At 45.6% G+C, this 23,729-nt stretch overlaps 1 protein-coding gene across 1 annotated transcript; it reads left to right on the forward strand.

The window, feature by feature from the left end:
- The first annotated feature begins 2,448 nt into the window (after positions 1–2,448).
- Positions 2,449–17,378, forward strand: CCDC174 (coiled-coil domain containing 174). The gene is made up of 11 exons (XM_075831831.1): positions 2,449–2,647; positions 4,311–4,415; positions 4,542–4,642; positions 7,492–7,550; positions 9,038–9,206; positions 10,267–10,362; positions 12,352–12,488; positions 14,228–14,322; positions 14,499–14,634; positions 16,039–16,170; positions 17,013–17,378. The coding sequence occupies exons 1-11, from the start codon at positions 2,606–2,608 to the stop codon at positions 17,285–17,287; spliced, it is 1,347 nt and encodes a 448-aa protein (XP_075687946.1). The 5' UTR covers positions 2,449–2,605; the 3' UTR covers positions 17,288–17,378.
- The last annotated feature ends 6,351 nt before the right edge of the window (positions 17,379–23,729 follow it).

Here is a 23,729-nt window from a genome sequence, read left to right on the forward strand (position 1 = left end):
GCCGCGTAAAAAAACGTCCGGGCAGAACAGAACGCTTTTGTTTCCCATTTAAATCAATGGGCCGATGTTGGAGGCGTTCTGCTTCCGATTTTTCGGGCGTTTACGGCCTGAAAAACGGCTGAAAATAAGCCGTGTGAACATACCCTAAGGGCTTATTCAGACGAACGTATAATATGTCCGTGCAACGCGCGTGATTTTCACGCGCCTCGCACAGACCTATGTTAGTCAATGGGGCCGTTCAGACAGTCCGTGATTTTCACGCAGCGTGCGTCCGCTGCGTAGAACTCCCTGCATGTCCTATATTTGTGCTTTGTTCGCGCATCACGCACACATTGAAGTCAATGGGTGCGTGAAAATCACGCGCACCACACGGAAGCACTTCTGTGGGACGCGCGTGATTCGCGCAACAGCAGTAAAAAGTATTAATTAAAACAGAAAAGCACCACGTGCTACAAACATACAAACGGAGTGTCATAATGATGGCGGCTGCACGAAAATCACACAGCCTCGCATCACATGCTGCAGACACACGGAGCTGTTATGGACATTTTGTGCGTGCAAAACGCACACGGCCTAAGGCTACTTGACCTCATAAAATGTGACTTAGGCTGGGTTCACACGAGCATGTTCGGTCCGTAATGGACGGACGTATTTTGGCCGGAAGTCCCGGACCGAACACATGGAGGGAGCCGGGCTCCTAGCATCATAGTTATGTACGACGCTAGGAGTCCCTGCCTCTCCGTGGAACTACTGTCCCATACTGAAAACATGATTACAGTACGGGACAGTTGTCCCGCAGCGAGACAGGGACTCCCAGCGTCGTACATAAGTATGATGCTAGGAGCCCGGCTCCCTGCACTGTGTTCGGTCCGGGACTTGCGGCCGAAATACGTTCCGTCCACTACTGACGTAATGTGCCCATGTGAACCCAGCCTTAGGGTGTACTCAAACATTGCGGTTGAAATGTGGTTGAAACCGCATTAAAAAAACGCATGCAGTTTTCTGGTTTTTAAAGGTATAACTAGGGCTGGGCAATTAATTGAAAAATAATCGAAATTTAGCGAAATTAATCGACGTCATTTTGCGAATTTTGGTTTTATCAATTATTTTCTCCCGATGTAAACTGTATCTGCATTTTCAGGACGCAGATACAGTTGAATCCAATGGTAGAGCAGGGAGCCGCAAGGTCCCTGCTCTACCATTCCACTATGTATTGCCGGACGCGAGGCAGTGACGTCATCGCGCCTGAACTGCACAGACCGGAGGAGCGGAGGGATCTCCAACCCTCGTCATTGGAACGGTGTTAGGTGAGTATGTAGATTATTATTTTTATCAGTCACTATTGGGGGCAGCTATGGGGGCAATATACTGTGTGGGGGCAGTGTCAGGGGGTATATTATATACAGTAATAAGCAAGCTCAGGGGATAAATATGAATTCAATGGCGTAGCATGCAAATAGGGGGCGTGGTCTAAATAATTGTTCATTAATCGTTTTCGAGGTCACATGTTCAATTAATCGTGATTTAGATTTGGGTCATAATTGCCCGGTCCTCGGTATAACTCATTTATTCAATATATTCCACCTCAAAAACACAGCAAAATAGCGTGCGTTTTCTTTATGCGGTCTAAATACAATGTAATGTGATGCTATATATATATATATATATATATCTATCACACTTATCAATATCAGGTTTGTTGTAAATGACGGCCAATTTATTAATTTTTACGCCAAAACTGACACAAGTCCAAAGCACATTTGGCGCAGCCATTGAGAATTGTTTCGTCACGCCCCTTTGATGCCCTTTTTATCATGGCGCTCAACACTTGTAATAGGACACTTGGTAATTGTGCCGAAGAAGCAGCAGATGATCCTCTTCAATATGTCCGTACTTGATGAAAACCCATTTAAATTGCATCTTATGGGGGGGGCATCACCTCATAATCATTATTTACCACAGACTGTAGAAGGTTGACCGACAGTCTTTGCCGCTTCAAACGAACTACAAGTCCCAGCATGCACTGTCAGTTCTGGGGATTGTACTTCCAGTGCTGTTCTCACATAAACATAAAGACGGATGTATTCAAAATTAGAAAGTGGAGCAGTTTCCCATAGCAACCAATCAGAATCCAGCTCACATTTCTGAGGGGCCCTTAGGAAAATGAATGCTGGAACTTGATTGGTAGCTAGGCACAACTGTCCCAGTTTTCGCTTAGCTTTCATATTTCTCCCTTATAGCTTCTCCTTAACCCACAATATGATCTCCGCATATTTAAAATAAATCAGAGACAAATTACGGCGGCACCATCTAATTTTGACCTTCAGAAAATTGCGCCGACATCCACCCTCTGACCTTCTCAATATGGCGGCGAATATTTGGATGCGTAACCATTCTATTCACGGCATGACGTCAGACTACAGAATTGTTCCAATCACAATATGGCGCCTGCAGATCGCTGACATCCACAATATGGCGCCCGAACTCTGCTTCGTCTGGAATCTCGCGTAGACTGTAGCGTCGTTTTACGGCTATGTGGGAGAAACATACATGGCGCGCTGAGGAAGAAGCTGTTGTGTAATATCTTCTATCTGGAGCTTGAACAATGGATAAGAAGAAAAAGCTGCTGGGTGCCACCGCGGCCTCGGTAAGTGAAAGGCTTCTCCTGTCATATCTGTGAGCACTACCTGTAATGGCGGCCAGCTTGACGGCCAATGTTGCCCTGGGGTGTTGTGGGAACTACATGTTCCAGCATGCATTGACAACTATGTACTCATAGGTTGTTCTGAGACTTGTAGTACCAGGACACTGATCTCAGCTTGCTGGGAGTTGTAGTCCTGCAACTTTTCCGCATCAGAAACCTGTCATTTAATATAACCTGTATTTATTGCCGCTTTAACTGGAACTACTTCACCATTTACAAGATCTCTGCTTGCTGTCAGTAAATGTTTACATCTGGAAACCTGTACGGACCTAAAGCTCGGATGTAATTCCCATTACGTGGGGAAATAGTGTGATGTGCAGCGCTGTTGGCGTCAAAGTTACCAGAAAACCTGGTAAGATTCGCTTAAAAATGGATCCGGCATGAACGGAAGCCATGACGCTAGTGTAGACCGAGCCTAATACTTTTCACAGCTCAGGGTTTGTTACAATGTATCCAGTCTCTACACCCCTCTGAGATAAAGACATCAACAGCACAAATCTCTCTCCTGTCATGATAGTTTGTTACAATGTATCAGTGCGGGTAAAATGGATCAGTCTGGTGTCCGTGCCGTAGAAATGATCAGTAAAATATAGACCGTGTCCTATTCCTGTCCGCAGTTGCGTCACGGACTCGCACTTAAAAGTCTATGGGCGCGTGCAAAATTGCAGACGGCTACGGATGTGCGTCCGTAGCCGTCTGTAATTGCGGAAGCGTTGCTAAGAAACGGCAGGGGATTCCCCAAGGAAATGGCTCCTGGGCGATCATGTGACCTGAGCTTAAAAAAAATGTGGCCATGCGGCAAAACCGCGAGTGGATTTGCCGTGATTTTTACAGGAGAAACTTGTAAATGAATTGGGTTTCACCTGTAAAAAAAAAAACGCACAGGCAAAAACCGCATTGCAGGTCACATGACTAAATAAATCCCATCCAAATACACCCTAAAGTTCCAGTTGACTTCACCAAGTCCTGTCATGAATGTTGGGGTGTAAATCGCATCACGTAGATTTCTGTACCTGGCGTTAGGGCTGGGCAATTAATCTCAATCAAAATTCAGCCCAATTAATCGGTCATCTTGCGAATTTCGGTTTCATCCATTATTTTTTCCCGGTTTATCTGTATCTGCATCTTCAGGACGCAGATACCGTTGAATCCAATGGTAGAGCAGGGAGCCGCAAGGTCCCTGCTCCACCATTCACTATGTATGGCTGGACGCGAGGCAGTGACGTCATCGCGCCTGACTGCGCCGAGTCACACAGACCAGAGGGATCTCCTGCACTCGTCATTGGAACGGGATTAGGTGGGTGTGTATTATTATTTTAATCAGGCGACTGGGGGGGCATTATACAGTATGGGGGCAGCTATAGGGGCATTTTACAGCATGGGGGCAGCTATAGGGCAATATACTGGGTGGGGGCAGTGTCAGGGGGTATATTTTATACAGTAGTATACAGCAGCTCGGGATAAATATTAATTCAATGGCGTAGCGTGCAAAAAGGGGGCGTGGTCTAAATCATTGTTCAATAATCGTGCTTTTGATTTAGGTCATAATCGTCCTGCGTGGCGTCGTCCGTAACTTTATAGATTTTTTTTTTTTTTTTTTTTGTAGTTGGTCGACTTGAAAGCTGAACTTTTTCGTAAACAAGAGGAATTCAAGCATGAGAAGCTCAGCAAAGTGGCCGGCGGCGTTCCGAAACCAAGAGAGGCCCCCAAGGTGAGTCCACGCGTACACTATACAGCGGCACAGGTATCAATGTAGTCGTCAGGACTATGGGGGGGGGGGAGGGGGCGATACAGATTAAATCGGATGTTACTGAATCTTGTGTTCATTTTTCTTCAGAAACCGAACATCTGGAGCAAGCAGAACGCCGGGGTGACTGCACGAGCCGAGAGAGACGTGGAGGAGAAGACGGAAGAAGACGACTCGCTGGCCAAATCCAGGTCACACGAGGGGGAGATTTTTTTCAAATTTATTCTGTCCCAAAGTTAGACGGGATAAATGTAGACCAGGCAGAAATTGCGCCACGTTTATCGCTGTGGTGCACGCTGTATGATAAATTTGGCGCATCTTGCTGGACGTGTTAGAGACTTTATCTTCCTTATGTCACTTCTTGGCCGGCGTACTATACATTCATATTTTGTGCCAAATTAATGGCACAAGTCTGGCGCATTTTATGACTCCTTTTAGCCACGCCCCTATAGCGTGAGACTCTTTTTTTTATTTTTTAAACTGTCGCGGAAAGTGCAAAAAGTGTCTAAAACACAATGACCCAAATTTACTAAGACTTAAAGAGGCTCTGTCACCACATTATAAGTGGCCTATATTGTACATGATGTGATCGGCGCTGTAATGTAGATTACATCAGTGGTTTTTATTTTAAAAAACGATCATTTTTGCCGGAGTTATGACCTATTTTAACTTTATTATGAGTTTCTTAATGGACAACTGGGCGTGTTTTACTATATGACCAAGTGGGCGTTGTACAGAGGAGTGTATGACGCTGACCAATCAGTGACCAATCAGCGTCATACACTTCTCTCCATTCATTTACACAGCACATAGGGATCTTGCTAGATCACTTTGTGCAGCCACACACACACACACACACACACACACACACACACACACACACGTTACTCAAGTGTCCTGACAGTGAATATACATTACCTCCAGCCAGGACGTGATGTCTATTCACAATCCTGACACTTCTGTAGCGTCTCTGTGAGATTTCCAGCAAGGCAGGCGTAATCTAGTTTTAAATGGCAGGTTACATTGTAATCTCGCGAGATTACGCTTGCCTTGTTGTAAATATCACACAGACGCTACAGAAGTGTCAGTATTCTGAATAGACCTCACGTCCTGGCTGGTAGTGATCTCTATTCACTGTCCGGACACTTGTGTAACGTTACTGTGTGTTTATGTGGCTGCACATAGTGATCTAGTAAGATCACTATGTGCTGTGTAAATGAATGGAGAGAAGTGTATGACGCTGATTGGTCACTGATTGGTCAGCGTCATACACTTCTCTCCACAACGCCCACTTGGCCATATAGTAAAACACGCCAATTGTCCATTAAGAAACTCATTAGCATAAAGCTAATACAGGTCATAACTCCGGCAAAAATGATCGTTTTTCTAAATAAAAAACACTGCTGTAATCTACGTTACAGCGCCGATCACATCATGTACAACATAGGCCACTTATAATGTGGTGACAGACGCTTTAAGTCTTACATAAAAGCCCGCCGGTGTAAGAGGCGAAAAAATTATTAGGCGCGCAATGTCTGTGCGCTGCAAACGGAAATCAACACCAACTGCGAGCTGGCGTAGATTTCCGCTATGATTTATGACAATTACTGGTAGATTTGTCAGGCTGCTGTTGACCCCGCCCCTTCCACCTAACCCCACCCACTTAAAAAAAAACAACAAATGTGCTTCTTTTTTTTAATGCCATTTTAGTTAATAAATTCCCTACAATAAAATTGGCGCGTGACATGCAAACTACTTTTTACTGCAATTTGTGTCCGGTTTCCAGAGCATTTTGCTTAGTAAATCTCCCCCAATGTCTGATTTTTTTTTTTGCCATCAGGTCAATCCCCCCCCCCCCCCCCGTCTCTCCCCCACATAAGATGCAGGCTAATGTCTTATATTGTGCAAATTGAAGTTAATCGTCAGCTTTCCCCTTCCCGTAATACTCATTTAGGGTACCCACACTTGTAGCTGATCTTTTTTATATTAAAAAGGGGAAAATCCGATAAAAAAAACCTGCCGCATGCTCTGGTTCCCGCAGCATTTCTGTCCTGAACAGACGGCCTCAGGCCGGGTTCCCACTTAGCGTAAACGCTGCAAAATTTCCGCGGGGAAGTTCTGGAGCGTTTACAGTAGCAGCAAAGTGGATGAGATTTAGAAAGTGTCATGCTGCGAAAAGAAACCGCAGCGTAAATGTTAATAAATTGACATGCGGAATTTAATTCCACATGTCAATTCATGCTGCGTTTTTGTTGATTTTCCGTTGCGGGTTTTCCCCATTTGAATTCAATAGGGATGCAAAACCCGCAACAGAAAGCCCAGTGTTGCGACTTTTGCGGCGTATTCGCAGCGATTACGTCGCAAACGACGGAAAATAAACAAAAAAATCATACTTACCCAGAATGTCTTCCTGCAGTCCGGACTCCCTGGATGACGTTGCACCCCATGTGACCACTGCAGCGTCATCCGGGGAGGCCAGACCGGACAGCGATGGAGGGACGCGTCGCCATAAGAACGACCTACGTAAGCATGAGCGTTATTTACCGCTGCTTTCCGCAGCGGAAATTCAGTCCGAAAAAAAACGCACCATCGTCTGGTGCGGTTTTCGGACGGAACGTGCTGCGGGTTCCAGATCGGATACGCTGCCTGGTTTTTACGCAACGTATCCGTCCTGTGGGAACACGGCCTTAAAGTTATCGGATAACTACTCCTATTCAGCCCCGTGCAGCTCATTGGAGCCATCTACCACTGACTACAGATCGCCCTCTAGTGGGTGTTACAGGTATCGGAGAGTATTACAAGTTTGTCCAGTGCTAGAGAAATGCAGCATCCGAGTAGATCAGAAAATGCTCTGAATCATTTATGCTGCTGATTTCTAAAAAAAAAAAAAAGAATGCAATAATCCGAAGAAATAATTAATATATTGTTATTACAAGAGTTGCCCAATTTCTGATGACATCCGCTGCTCTTAGTGCTAAATGTCAACCCCAAAGAGACCACTGCTTTATTAACACAAGGCAAAACCCAATTTGTTTTCCAGGAAGAGGTTGGAGGAGAAGGCTCAGTTGTACGAGAAGATGACCAATGGAGATTTTCCAGGTAAATACGCTATTTGTGGGCTCAGAGTGCGTCTAGCAGCGCCACAACCACACGGCTCTACCCTCCTGCGATCAGTTGTCTTTTTTTTTTTTCCACCTGTTTGTAATGGTATTTTGGTGTATTATGTGAATACTGGTCTTGGGCATTAATATTGTTATATCAGAAAAAAAACTGTCAGCCTTAGGCTGGATTCACACAAGCATGGACGGAACGTATTTCGGCCGCAAGTCCCGGACCGAACACAGCGCAGGGAGCCGGGCTCCTAGCATCATAGTTATGTACGACGCTAGGAGTCCCTGCCTCTCCGTGGAACTACTGAAAACAAGATTAGAGTACGGGACAGTTGTCCCGCAGCGAGGCAGGGACTCCTAGCGTCGTACGTAACTATGATGCTAGGAGCCCGGCTCCCTGCAGTGTGTTCGGTCCTGGACTTGCGGCTGAAATACGTTCCGTCCATTACGGACCGAACATGCTTGTGTGAATCCAGCCTTAAAGAGAACATTTCAGCCCCCCATACACGTGCAGCATGTAATGGGCAGAGCTGCACAAACCCTGGGGCACTTTACATTTTTTTTTTCTACCCTCCTCCGTTATTTAGATATCGGTGCCGTTATATTTGGCGGCCGATATTTAAATAACCCCCTGAACTGTCAACGGGACGTGTAATGGCAAGGGGGGCGTGTTACTATGGCTGTGACACCGTCCTATCAGCTACGGACAGTATCACCGCAAGAGCTGCAGAGAGGAGAGCGTGTGTGCCACACCTGTCCAAAGGTTGTCTGTGGTATTGCATCTCCGCTCGACTCGACATCAAAAGAGCTGAGCTTCTATACCAGATACAACCCATGGACCGGTGTGGTGATGTTTTTGCAAGAAAGCAGCCATGTTTTTAGACTCCTGGATATAGTGGGGCCATCAACTCTCTGAACTAACATCAATTTAGAGGCTTTTTTGCCGTGTTTTATTCGGCCGCGGCCATTGAATGCAGCGAAAAACCGTTTTCTCTGCCTCCCATTGATTTCCATGTGAGGTCAGAGACGGAACCGCGGGAAGAAAGATCATGTCGCCTTTTTGTTTTCTTCCCATTAGTAGGTAAAAAACACCTCCGCCTCTCATTGAAATCGATGGAGGGCGATTTCGGACGTTTTTTTGGTGCGATTTCCACATCAAAAACAGCGCAAAAAAACTCAGTGTGAACTAGCCCTTAGTGTCGCTGAGTCACTGTGGATCACAGCGCGGCGTCGGTGCTTGAGCTCGTTACTGGGGAGCTGAGGCTGTGATTACCGCAGCAGCTGCTCCTTTTATGTCGGAGACGCGAGCCTCTTGTGTGCCGCACTTCACTCGTGCTTGTTTTTTAAGTTCCTCTTGTGCTTTTATGAAGCGCAGAATCAAAGCCCCGACTTCCGAGACACTTATTTATTTTACGCCGCCTGAAGTGGAAACATTTCTCCTTCCTGCTGCTGATACAATGTCCTCTGTTCTGACAGACGAGGAGACCGAGGAGCTCTTCCTTGTTGACTTTGCTCAGAAGATCATAGACAAGAATAAAGAAATACAGGACATCTGTCAAAAGCACAGAAAGAACGCAGAGACCGCGGAGGAGGAGAAGACGCCCGATCTCCCCATTCCAGCGCCACAGAACCCAGAGGAAGAATGGTTAGTTTAAGAGCAACCAATCATGAAGAGCTCTGCGACTTTCAAATATACTTTGTATTTCTATTCCTTACCATTTTCAAGATCTCTGTTTGCTGCCAGTGAATTTGAACATTGTTTTTTATATCCAGTGACTAAAAACCTGTACAGTAGTAATAATTTTCACAGCTGAGGATTTGCTATAATTGGGTCCATCCTAAGCAATCGTAAAAACTAGACAGTCTTGGACTCCAGACAGATTTATTTTGCCTGCACTGATACATTGTAACAAACTATCTGGTCAAGAGAGATTTGTGCTGCTGATGATGCTCTGTTTATAGTGGATTGTCTAGACCTGATACAATTGTAACAAACCCTCAGCTGTGGAAAGTGTAAGGTCTGTACAGGTTTTAATTCTGTGGAAGTAATGTTACAATTCACTGACCACAAGCAAAGATCTTGAAAATGGTAAGAAATGTATACACGAAGTCTATTAGAAAGTTGCAGAACTTTTCATTACGCAATGATTAAATGGGTCATCCCACGAGGGACTTTGGTCACCTATGCACAGGATAGGGGATAAGTATCTGATCGCTGGGACCCCCATTAATCATAAAAAAAATGAGGCAGATACAATTCGCAAGTGTAAACGCGGAATAATTTGACACGCTGCAGATTTTAAAATATGCACCGCAGGCCAATTTCTTGAAATCTCCTTTACCCTCCTGGTACTGTTACGCTGCGGTTCTGCCTCACACAAATACCCGCAGCAAAGCCTCATGCAATACGCATTGTGTGCATTGAGCCTATTCTAAGACGTATTAGTAAATCTGCTCCGTTTGTGTTTCAATTTCTCACCGATTTCAAGATATTTGTTTGCTGTCAGGGAATGAGAACCTTTTTGTTTACGTTCATAGGCTGCATACTGGTACATCCCTAGTCCTGCTCTCAGCTGAGAAGTGGATACAATGTATCAGTGTTGCACAAATGCTCTCTGCTGGTTTGCTACAATGTATCCGTCTGGAGTTCAGGCTGTTTAGGGGTTTAACAAATGAGAAGTTTTACTGTATGTTTTTCCTTGCAGGGTGGATTATTTGGACTCACTGGGTCGGTCAAGACGTTGTATGAAGAAAGATTTACCCGATCTCTTGAAAATGGATAAAGAGTTACAAGGAAAAAAGTGAGTTTTATGACTGGATGAAGAAGGATATTGGAGAACGTGTTGAAGAATTTTTAATTTCTCTGCAGGAATAGAAACTTATAGCATTGAACGTCTTCAAATGCTTGTCCATCTTAAGGTCCTTTTACACGGCCCGATTCCTGGCCGGTAAAATGTGCGCCAATTCACAATACAGCACATCGATTGGCGCTCGTTATATCCATTTACATTCTCGTATGTATTAATTTGATCGTTCATCCACATACATTTGCAGCATGTTCACTGAGATGTGCTGCCGGCTAGCGACCATTTTTATGGCCGCATAAAAGACGCAATCAGCTGATGAACGAGCGTCTACTTGTTTTCCCCAGTTTGCCTCGAATATGATTAAGTGCCGTGTGGCTCTCCTCTGGAGGTGGCTGGGGTTTTTAGCTAATAGGCAATGTGTATGCAGTCCGGATATACTGCATAAAAGCACACAGCGTATCCATCCCGGAACCTACAGGGAATTCCGTAAAAAAAAAAAAAGAAACAAATTGTGGTACAGTTTTTTGGGCGGAACCTCCGCTGCGGAAAACAGTGGTTAAAAAAAAAAAAAGTTTAACCTGGTCTCCATTCTCATAGCGACACTTCCTTCTGTTCTCGTCCAGCCGACCTCCTGGGATGACGCTGCAGCAGTTACATAGGATAAAACGTCATCCTTGGAGGCCGGCCTGGACGGAGAACCGAAGAAAGCGTCACTATGACGATGGCCGGGCTGTAAGTTATAAACTTTATTACTCATTTTCTGCCGCAAAAATAGCAACATTTGTTGTGGGTTTTACCACCTTATTGAATTCAATGGGGGAAAACCCGCAATAGTAAAGCAGCGATTCTGGACATGCTGAGAATTAAAGAGGCTCTGTCACCAGATTTTGCAACCCCTATCTGCTATTGCAGTAGATCGGCGCTGCAATGTAGATTACAGTAACGTTTTTATTTTTAAAAAACGAGCATTTTTGGCCAAGTTATGACCATTTTTGTAGTTATGCAAATGAGGCTTGCAAAAGTCCAAGTGGGTGTGTTTAAAAGTAAAAGTCCAAGTGGGCGTGTATTATGTGCGTACATCGGGGCGTTTTTAATACTTTTACTAGCTGGGCGTTCTGAAGAGAAGTATCATCCACTTCTCTTCAGAACGCCCAGCATCTGACAGTGCAGACCTGTGACGTCACTCACAGGTCCTGCATCGTGACGGCCACATCGGCACCAGAGGCTACAGTTGATTCTGCAGCAGCATCAGCGTTTGCAGGTAAGATCGACTTACCTGCAAACGCTGATGCTGCTGCAGAATCAACTGTAGCCTCTGGTGCCGATGTGGCCGTCACGATGCAGGACCTGTGAGTGACGTCACAGCGTGATCTGGCAGAAGCTGGGCGTTCTGAAGAGAAGTGGATGATACTTCTCGTCAGAACGCCCAGCTAGTAAAAGTATTAAAAACGCCCCGATGTACGCACATAATACACGCCCACTTGGACTTTTACTTTTAAACACGCCCACTTGGACTTTTGCAAGCCTCATTTGCATAACTACAAAAATGGTCATAACTTGGCCAAAAATGCTCGTTTTTTAAAAATAAAAACGTTACTGTAATCTACATTGCAGCGCCTATCTGCTGCAATAGCAGATAGGGGTTGCAAAATCTGGTGACAGCCTCTTTAAGAAAAACGGCACCGTGGGTCAATTTTCTGAAAGTTTTTTTTTTTTTTTTTCTTTTTTTTTTCTTTTGGGCTGATTTCTTTTTTTACGCAGCGTGTGGATGAGATTTGTTTGAATCTCACCCACTCTTCTGCTACTGTAATACACTGCGGATTTGCCGCAATGAAATCCAGTGCGGAAAATCCGCTGTGTTAATCTACGTGTGATAATACTCATATAGGGATGGCGTCCAACTCAAGTTTGAAGCCTTTGCTTATAGACTTGATTTTTTTTTTTTTCCTTTGTTGAAATGAAGTTTTACTTTTGTCTCTCTAGACTAGTCCCACAAGAGAAGACGTTGCTGTCTGAAGATATGAGAAGGGAGATGCAGAGACAGCAGTGGGAGCAGGAAGAAGAGGAGGCCTTGAAGAGACCAATGGGACCAATGCATTATGAGGACATACGAGACAATGGTATGTTGCATAGCAGATTCCCTGTAGGATCCTCAAAGGCAGTGGCTTATAAGGCTGTTCACACAGGGCGGATAAGCTGTGTAAGAGCACGCAGCGTATCCGCCCTGTGCGCCGCAGGGAATTCCGGGCGAAAAAACGCACCAAACTGTCAGCTGCGGAAACTGCGGCACTTAGCCGGCCCCTGCTAGCAGGAAGGCCTCCTGGGATGACGTTTTATCCTAGGAGACTGCTGCAGCCTGTGATTGGCTGCAGCGGCAGTCATATGGGATGAAGCCTACCCCGTCTGGGTAAGTTTAGGATTTTTTTTCTTCTGAGTTGCATTTTTTTGCGGCAGAATCGCTGCGAACCCGCTGCAAAAAATGCAACAACTGGTATTTGTTGCGGGTTTTACCTCACCATTGAATTCAAGCGTTTACGCAAATAAGATTGACATGATGCAGAATAAAATTCCGCACCGCAGGTCAATCTCGGAGCGTTTTTTTTTTCCGCTCAGTATTTACGCAGCGTGTGGATGAGATTTGTTGTATCTCATCCACTTTACTGCTACTGTATTTGCTGAGCATTTTCCGCAACGAATTACGTTGCAGAAAATCTGCAGTATTTACACAACTTGTGAACTGACCCTAATAGTGCGGAAGTGTTATAAGAGAAGTGTCTGATCTCCGGGAGTCCCATAGATCAGTGGTCCCCAACCTTTTTTGCACCGGGACCAGTTTGATGCAAGAAATTTTTTCCATGGGTTTAGAGTCCGTTCACACATTGCGTAAATACAAAATCCGCCGCATAATACAGTAGCCACAAAGTGGATGAGATAAAACAAGTCTCATCCGCACGCTGCACAAATACTGAGCAGAGAAAAACTCTGGAGACCTGCGGTGCCGAATTTTATTCCGCAGCAATTCAATTTTATTTGCGTAAACGCTGCTTACTAGTTGCAAGTTTTCCCCATTGATTTCAATGTGGAGGTAAAATCCACAACAAACAGTAGGAGGTGCGTAGCTAAAGGCTCATGGGCCTTGGTGCAAGAATTCAGCTTGGGCCCCCCTACCCCTCCCCAACACTACCAGACCCCTCCCTATGCCCAGCCACCTTGCCCAACAGTCCCCATGACTGCCCCCACAGTATAATGCCCCCATTGCTGTCTACGCCGAGCCGCTCACGGCAGGGTGAGTGCTGGAGCACGGAGCCGTCACTCGTGCTCCAGCATTCAATTCCTAAGGATGCAGATGCAGTTGGAACTGGGACCAGCGGCGGTCACATGGGTTGAAATGTCATCCCTGGAGGCCTGCTCAGAAGTTTTACGTAGCGGATATTCCCCTGAGGCGACCGGGGTGGATACCAAATACCGCGGCCCGGTACCAAATGTTCTGCGGCCCGGTGGTTGGGGATCACTGCCATAGACAGTGAATGGAGCGGCCGTGCACATGCGCGACCTTCTGCTCCATTCATTCTAAGGAACGGGACTCCCGTTCTCATGATCGGTGGGGGTCCCAGTGCTCGAACCCCCCCCACCGATCATCATGTTATCACCTATCCTGGGGTTAGGGGATAACATTTAACGTGTGATCTTACAGCGGTGGGATGCCATTGATGTTGGATATTAAACTTGCAATCCTAACGTATTCTGTGGCAATTGATCTCGGTATTCCTTGTTCCACGCAGTTAGTGATTGGATGTATACAGACTAATATCCCTCTCGCACACTGATGTGTAATGATTTTTGCTCTGTGTGATTGCAGAGGCCAGACAACTAGGTGTCGGCTACTTTTCTTTTGCGCGGGATGAGCAAACTCGTCGGAAGCAGATGGACACCCTGAATATGTTGCGAGATCAGGTATGTTGAGTGTTGCAAAACCTGGTGAAATGCAACAAATAATCTTACTGCGCTGTGTAAAACAAATCTAATTCAAGGTAGTAAGATCTGTCTATGGATACAGTGCATAGAGGTTACATAGAGGTAGGTTATGGGTTGTGGCTGCGGATTTGACCTGGAATTACATTTATTTCTAGACTGAGGATCAAAGAGTGAAGCGTGAAAAACTAAAAACCAAACGTAAGGCAATGCTGGACGCACGGCTCGCCAAACTACGACAGAGGAAAATGAAGCAAATGAAAGGAGAGGGAACGGAACCGGAGACGGCGCAGGGTGAGTCTAAAATAATACGCTGATGTCATCTACAGCGGGGGGCAGCAGCCTTCGGCACCCGAGCTGTTTTGAAACTACAATTCCCAGCATGCCCTGACAGCCTTTGCCTGGAGTAATACAGCCTTTGTCTGTCAGGGCATGCTGGGAGTTGAAGTTTCACAACAGCTGGAGTGCCTGCGGTCGCTGACCCCTGATCTACGGCTATGTTCAGTGCAGTGTCCTAATAGCACTGCATACGGCGCTGTTTTTCCCACCAAATTTGCCAGAATCTGTGAGGAAGCATCTGACACAGATGTGAACGGGGCCCATAAGTTTAGAGCTTATACGTTGTATACCGAAAAGTTCAGCAAGTTTCTGATCTACCATTACAGTTCCTCATTATTAAAAGATCACTGCTTGCTGTCAGTAAATCTCAGACCGGTCTCATTGGTGAGAAATCGGTGTGTAAACCTAGTTTTAAGATCCTTTTACACATCCAGATATTCTGCTTGTTAAACGAGCGCCGATCGACAATACAGCATGACGATCGGCGCTTTTTTGCTCCATAAGCAATGATCGAAATATATGGGGATGATCTATCATTAATAGGATCCTCCGTCATCTTCTCAGCAGCACATCTGCCTGTTTACACAAGGAGATGTGCTATTGACAAATTATCGTTTTGCTGGCCCCATAAAAGGTCCGATCGGCCGACGAGCGAGCGTTTCCTCGTCCATCGGCTGATCGGCAACAAGCGTCTGTATGAATGCTCGTTTGCCCGTTCGGTGGCCCTGGTCTTAAGTAATTTTTCTTGTTTTATTTCATAAGATTTTTTTTTTTTAATTATTCTTATGTCCTAGAAAACCGCTTTTGTTATGGAATATTTCAAGCAAATACTGGATTGACTACAGCGTCTTAGGCAAAAGAGCATGACAGATTTACACGCGTAAAAAACGCGTGTAAATCGGTCAATTTGCGTTTTTGCATCAGTGTGCTTTGCGTGTGTTTTTCACGCACTCGCGAACGCTTCTGTTTTTGTTTTGTTTTTTCTCCAATGTAACTGATGCGTAAAACACGGACAGCACACGGACGTGCATCTGTGTGCTGTCCGTGGTTTTCACGCACCCATTGACTTTAATAGGTGCGGGAAAACGGACCAATACAGGACATGCAGTGAGTTTCACGCAACCGACACTCACTGTGTGAAAACTCGCATGTGTGAACGGCTCCATTGAAATCCATGGGTCCGCGTGCTGTGCGTTGTTTCAATGCACAGAACACGGGTGAGAATCACGCTCGTCTGAATGAGCCCTTATTCCGCGTCCTTTTCCCTCTTCCTACACTATATGCGTTAAATATCAGATTATTGTTGAACTCCGACTCCGTTCCTTGTACTGATCCGCTCTGTATAATGTCTAATCCCAGATGAAGAAGATGAAGTGATTGCACCCGAGCCCACGGCACCAGTGGAACATAAGAAAGTGGAGGTAGTTGTCCAAGAGCGGAAAGACACCAAACCCGGAGCGCCACACGTCAGAGAGTGGGACAGAGGCAAAGGTAGGAAATGTATATATGAATGTAAATGGCGCAGTTATATAATCTGACTCCGCTGCTGGACATTTACTAATAAACTGAACGGATCAGGCGGATATGAACCTTCATTTTATACATTTGGGTCGGCCATATTTTATTTGTATCTGTTTCTGAGATAGCTGAGTAACAAACAATGTGGCCCCTAATACAATTTGCCATCCAGCTTTCCCTGTGTTCTGAATGGCTTATCCGCCCAGGTATGTGGTAAAGCATTCCCTTTTACTTATTGCTACATAATTCGGCAATCCATGAAACACGGATACAAAGTGGAGCTACACTTTAACCCTTTCACTGACCAGGACGTATGTAATATTGAATTATATGAAGGATAGGGCTTCCAGCCCAGATACCAAATTATACCAAAGCCGTAGCTCTAGGTGTAATATTTGGAGAGCAGCACCCCTTTGAAGTCGGGGAGCAGTATAAAAATTTCCTGGTTCTGTGTCTGTGTAGGGGAGGATGGAGGGGGAGCTGCAAGTGAGAGCAAGCCTGATACTGACTATCATCTCTTCCCCTGTACAGCCTCAGTGACCCCAGTGGGGGGGGATACAAGAACTTTTCTTGTTGTTATCTTAATATCTTCTATTATATTCTACATTTACGTAGTCGTCTTGTTTTCCTACAACCCTTCACCTAAGCGGGACACTTGTTAACTCCGTGACTCGGATCTTACCGGCTTCTGATTTGGCCTCTTCAGTTCTAGTGATTATAAAATTGTTGCAGCAGCAAAAGGGTTAAAGACAGATCTCACCTGAGCGACGAGTGAATCTCTATCCACGGTAATAATATTTGGTTCTTTATTGTAGAATTCACATTTGGACGATGGTCGAAAGTCTGTGATGACCTCAGAAACGAGCGAGACCCTGATTTCGCCCCTCCATCCTTCTATGCATCAGACCAAAGGAAATCTGAGAAAGATCAGAAGAGCAAGTGGAAGCAAGGGGGATCCTCTCATGAAGCGGCAAGTTCTGGTCTGTCATATGACTATCACTCACAAGAAGAGCCGGGCACCCAGGAGCAAGGGCCCCTGGATGAACAGAGCTTAGATGACATGTTGTCGTACTATAGAAAGGTGACCTGACTCCACGGGGGGAGGGGGAGCGGGACCGTTACCTGTGTACTGAGGGACTGGAGAATACATTAAGTTATTTACATAAACATTTTTTATTCTTTACAGTGAATATTCACCTTACACCAATGTCCTACTTAGGTAGAAAGTTCTGTTCAGATTTCTTAGTATATCTTTATAGCGGTCCATGCTGAGTTTTTCTGATACACCGCTCCAAATCCCCTGCGTGGACATAGTAAAAACTTCTGGCTTCTGGCAGCCACCACTAGGGGGAGCTTACTGCATGCGGTTTTACTGTTGTGCTCATTGTATAACAGTACGCTCCCTCTAGTGGTGACTGCAGGTAGCTAGATTTTCATCATGTTAGGCCCACGACCGTGAAATTACCCGGGACCATTAATTTCTATGGCCGACGGACACGTCGTATGTCTACGGGAGGGTGTCTGTGTCGTAGAAATCTGTAGAAAAAAATAGGACATGTCCTATTTTTTTAAATTTACGGACCGTGCTCCTATACTTTATAATGGGAGCACAGCCCGTAAAAACGGCCAGCTGTGCCCGTAATTACAGGTCGTAATGCATGAAGCCTTACTCTGTGTGTGTGTGTGTGTGTATACAGGGGATTTGGAGCTTTGTGTCAGAAAACTGGAGTTTCGACCGCTAAAAAGATTAATTAAACAGCGCAAGACTGTTGTATATGTTTATACTAAACAAAATGGTGAACATCCGTTACCCAGGATAAGAAAAACATGGCAGTTTACGTCCAAAGACAGTGCCACATCTGTTCACAGGTTGGGAGTGGTATTGCAGCTCAGACCGTTCACTTCATAGGAGTTGAACTGCAATACTAATTACAACCCATGGACAGGTGTGGTGCTGTTCCTTTGTGTCTCTTGTCCTGAACAGCCCCTTTTAACCCCTATGAGGTTTGACTTATGAAAGGTGAGATGGAGTTTTCTCTAATACGCAGAACATGGCTACAGGGGGAGCAGCAAAACCTGACTGTGCCTGCTATGAGGGTGTTGTAGGGTTACAGTTAAAGTATCCGGCACAAGTGGATCTCTGCTGATCTCACACATGGGAGACCCAATGACATAATTGTGGGGTTGTTACCCAAACACTCCAAGCAAAACTGAATTCAATTTTTTCCTGAAGGGTTTCCTTATTACATATAATCAAATTATGGACTGTATCTGGATTTATTGATCTATTGGAACGCTGGTCATTAAACGGGCCGTACCCTGCAAGATGGCTGCAACATTTTCCCAAAGAAGAATGAAGTCAAATCCATTTGTTACAACTGATGAGAAAAACTTTCAGAACGTTTTACAAAATGCCTGTAAATTCATTATTAGTTTTCTTTCCCGATCAGGTTATGATGGATGTTGTCCAACTATCTCCATTGGAAAAGAAGAAATTTGATTCCTCCCCGTTCTAGGAGTAACCTGTGGCTTTGTTCATCCTGAGCCATCTGGTTCATGAATAGAATGCCAGAACTGCAGAACTTCCCAAATATTGTGACACCTACTAAGGCCCCAGGCACACGACCATAAAAATTGTCCGTAGTTGCTGACAGCGATTATGGACGCATTAACTTCTATTGTTCACGGACACCTTCCCGTTTATTTGTGTGAAGGTGTCCGGGCCGTAGAAGTGTACCGCGTCTGCGTTTTACGGTCCGTGCTCCCATACCGCATTCGCGGCCCATGATTACGGGCACGGCCACATGCACACGATCGTATTTTTTCATCCATCAGTAAATACGGAGCCGTAGTGATTTTTAAAGTCCTCCATAAATCATCCGCATATACGGAATGGTGTCAGTAATGCATCTGTATTTATGGATCCGCAAAAAAAAACTGAGGAATCTTGGGTAATCCCCTGGCGTCACATAGCAACGCGTCCGTAATTACGGAAGTGACCATAGACGTCTATTGGGAGTCCGTGCCGTAATTAGGAACAAAAAAAAGGACATGTTCTATCATTTCTACGGCACGGGCACCCATCCGTAAACATACGGAAAGGTAGTCGTAGCCCATAGAAATTAATGGGTCCGTAATTAGGGATAGAAAATACAGTCGTGTGCACGGGGTCTAAGACTCATCAGTAGTAAGTAGGAGACGGGGCCATGTTGCTTTCCCTAACAGTACATATTTATGTCATTCAGAGCCCTCAGAAAGCTGGGTGACAACCACGGCTGTTGGAGACAAATTTCTGGATAGAATATAATTAAATAACTTAAAGGGTAATTGTATCATAAACATTTATGGCAGGTCCACAGGAGAGCTGGGACCTGCTGCGATCTCCAGAGCGGGGTTCCCCTGACCTCTATCCCGCCTGGTAAGGCAGCGGCAGCATCAAGGCGGTAAATGAACGGGGAGAGGTGACGGCGCGGGTGCATGGCTCTCCATTAATCTCTATGTGAGTTGCGGAAACAGTCGGACAGGGGGTCGGGGGATACCATTCTCCAAATAGGTGCAGGTACCAGAGGGGGGAGCAGCCCCTGCCAGATATTTATAGTATATAGTATAGTGCCATAAATGTCGGACGGGAACACCCCTTTAATTTGAGACGACGACTTAAGGATTTATGATTGTATTTTTTTTATTAATATTTTAGGGGCCGTCTATCATTATTTCCACTTTATAGTTAACATTAAATATTAATTGGCCTAAAATACCAGGTAATTGTGATTTTACGCCTTTACTGTTCCCGGGAGTTTTCACCCACCTTCTCCTGAAGCTGCGTTCTGCGCTGCCCCCTCTGCCTGGCCTTTCCACGGAGACCTTTCCAAGTCTTCCCAGAGGCTCCATTACCCTTTCCCGGTGATGAACGTGCGGCTCCTCCGCCTGCCTTCAGCGCTTTGTTGGTGGCTTTACCCAAATATTTATACAATCGGTGCAGTTTTACCTAAGCTGAAGCCTATCAATTAGAATATGTTATTACCCTGAAGACCTTTCATAGGACGACCTTGAGCTGCAATGCAGGAGGGTAATTGCCCCATTCTTCACTCCGGTGTCATGCTTTGTCAAAACAACATCATCCGCTGCTGACTTAACGGGTTCCATAGCGCAATGGGAAAGCTTAACAAAGCCGCTGCTCCACTTTGTGAAGAGGTCGTCGTAATGTTCATGCTACCAATAAGATGTGATGTGATGTATGGTCCGTGTGCTGCTGGGAATGGCCTGCACGAATCCTGCTGTGTTGGGTATTTTGGATTCATGAAAAATGGTTTCCTCGTTAATAGAGAACAGAAGAGTATCAGTGCCCAGGTGTAAAATCTCTACCATCCCATGCTGCCATATACATGCCCCTCAACATCTGCAGAAGGGAAGGAGGGACCCCTCAAAGCCAAAGTGACCCTATAAGGGAAGTCGCAACAGAGCAGCCATAACAAAACCAGCAACAGGGTATGACAAAACCAGCCCCAGAGTCCCCATAACAGTGCCATCTACAGTGCCGCTGTAATAGAGCCATCTACAGTGCCGCTGTAATAGAGCCATCTACAGTGCCGCCATAATAGAGCCATCTACAGTGCCGCCATAATAGAGCCATCTACAGTGCCGCCATAATAGAGCCATCTACAGTGCCGCCATAATAGAGCCATCTACAGTGCCGCCAAAATAGAGCCATCTGCAGTGCCGCCATAATAGAGCCATCTACAGTGCCGCCATAATAGAGCCATCTACAGTGCCGTCATAATAGAGCCATCTACAGTGCCGTCATAATAGAGCCATCTACAGTGCCGCCATAATAGAGCCATCTACAGTGTCGCCATAATAGAGCCATCTACAGTGCCGCCAAAATAGAGCCATCTGCAGTGCCGCCATAATAGAGCCATCTGCAGTGCCGCCATAATAGAGCCATCTACAGTGCTGCCATAATAGAGCCATCTACAGAGCCGTCATGATAGAGCCATCTACAGTGCCGCCATAATAGAGCCATCTACAGTGCCGCCATAATAAAGCCATCTACAGAGCCGCCATAATAGAGCCATCTACAGTGCCGCCATAATAGAGCCATCTACAGTGCCGCCATAATAGAGCCATTTACAGTGCTGCCATAATAGAGCCATCTACAGAGCCGTCATAATAGAGCCATCTACAGTGCCGCCATAATAGAGCCATCTACAGTGCCGCCATAATAAAGCCATCTACAGAGCCGCCATAATAGAGCCATCTACAGTGCCGCCATAATAGAGCCATCTACAGTGCCGCCATAATAGAGCCATCTACAGTGCCGCCATAATAGAGCCATCTACAGTGCCGCCATAATAGAGCCATCTACAGTGCCGCCATAATAGAGCCATCTACAGTGCCGCCATAATAGAGCCATCTACAGTGCTGCCATAATAGAGCCATCTACAGTGCCGCCATAATAGAGCCATCTGCAGTGCCGCCATAATAGAGCCATCTACAGTGCTGCCATAATAGAGCCATCTACAGAGCCGTCATGATAGAGCCATCTACAGTGGCGCCATAATAGAGCCATCTACAGTGCCGCCATAATAGAGCCATTTACAGTGCTGCCATAATAGAGCCATCTATAGAGCCGTCATGATAGAGCCATCTACAGTGCCACCATGATAGAGCCATCTACAGTGCCGCCATGATAGAGCCATCTACAGTGCCGCTATGATAGCCATCTACAGTGCCGCCATGATAGAGCCATCTACAGTGCCGCCATGATAGCCATCTACAGTGCCGCCATGATAGCCATCTACAGTGCCGCCATGATAGAGCCGTCATAATAGAGCCATGTACAGTGCCGACGTAATAGAGCCGCCATAATAGAGCCATCTACAGGACTGCCAGAATACATCCTGTCAATGTGACACCATAACAGCCATCCACAAAGCCCACATAAGACTACGTTCACATGTAGTGCAATTGCTGCAGGTTTTCTGTCCTGCTTTGGTAGAGGAAAATCTTTAGCCAAATACAGTAACGGCAATTGAATGAGTTAAAAATAAATAAATCTCATCCACGTGCTGCAGAAAATGTCCGTACGGAAATTGACCTGCAATGCAGATTTTTTTAATCCTCATTTTAAAGGGGTTGTCCGGGCACGGGACATTTTATCAAACTCATGACCTATCCACAGGGTAGGTCATCAGTATATGATCAGTGGGGGTCTGACACCCGGAGCCCGAACCGATCGGCTGCACTGGATGTCCGGGCTGGAAGCAGACGGCTCCGGTCACAGTAGCGGCCGTGCTTCGTTACTGCAGCTCCGCTTCTGGTCAGGTGAATAGGAGCAGAGTTACAGACTGCGGCACGGCCGCTATACTGTGACCGGAGCCGTCTGCTTCCGACACCGACCACGTATAACATCCGGCTGCCACTGGAACAGCTGATCGGTGCGGGTGTCAGACCCCCTCAGGTGATCGGTATATGATCGATCTTGTGGATAGGTCATCAGTATGAAAAATGTCCCATGCCCAGGCAAACCCTTTAATTTCCGCTACAAAATGGTCGCAGATTTGAGTTCAATGGAGAACTCAAAATCTGCAACAAATGTCAATTGTTGTGGATTGTTCTGCGGATCTGCAGCAAAATCTGCGAGTAAAATAAAAACCACAAAACACAATTTTCAAAGTTTAAACTCCCTTCTTCTGGCACTCCCGTAGCAACGCGTCCCCGAGCTGGTCTCCCCACAGGAGGCCGGGGGAGCAGGGACACGTTGCTACAGGAGTGCCCGGCAAGGTGAGTGTAGAATTTCTTCATTCTTTTTTTTTGTTGAGTTTTTTTTTTCTGCAGCGAAACATCTGCTACAAAACCTGCACGTAAATAAGTAGGATTTGGTGTGGATTTCCTTGTGGATTTTGGGTCGGATTTATGTGCACACTTAATTTTCCCCTCTTCTAAAAAAAAAAAAATGAATGTTTCTCCAGACCAGAGGCCGGCAGTGTAACGCTGATGAACATTTCCAATCTGTTGGCGAAACTAAAGTAATAGAAGAATTATACCGGACGATGAGTTAACTTTTTACAGCATAATTAACATTAGCAGCAAGACCCCTGCGCTTTTATTATCACTGTGTATATTCTTTCCACCACCAGAGGGAGCCAGAGATCCACCCTGAATTACACACAGATCATCATATTGATTCTATTCAATAATACTATAGTAGGTTATAGCAGAGGGTTTTAATTGGGGGTGACTCCCCTCTATTCCCCCTATATTTCCTAATATATAACCCTTTTAAGTTACAATAAAGTTATGTAAACATATCTCATAGATTTCGCCATTCTGCTGGCTCTGCAATGAATACTTCCATGACTTTCTATTGTCGTCTGATCCCCATTATATATACACCTATAACTGGATCCGCTTTTGTGTCCTCATACCAGGGTCTGACCCTATATGCCACCCTGGATGCTGCACAGATGCTTATCTTGCCACGCTCCGTGCTCCTCTCCTTAATTTTCCTGTTTTTGTGCACCTCCTATAGT

Source organism: Rhinoderma darwinii, chromosome 7, assembly GCF_050947455.1.
Source record: "Rhinoderma darwinii isolate aRhiDar2 chromosome 7, aRhiDar2.hap1, whole genome shotgun sequence".
Classification (NCBI taxonomy): domain Eukaryota; kingdom Metazoa; phylum Chordata; class Amphibia; order Anura; family Rhinodermatidae; genus Rhinoderma; species Rhinoderma darwinii.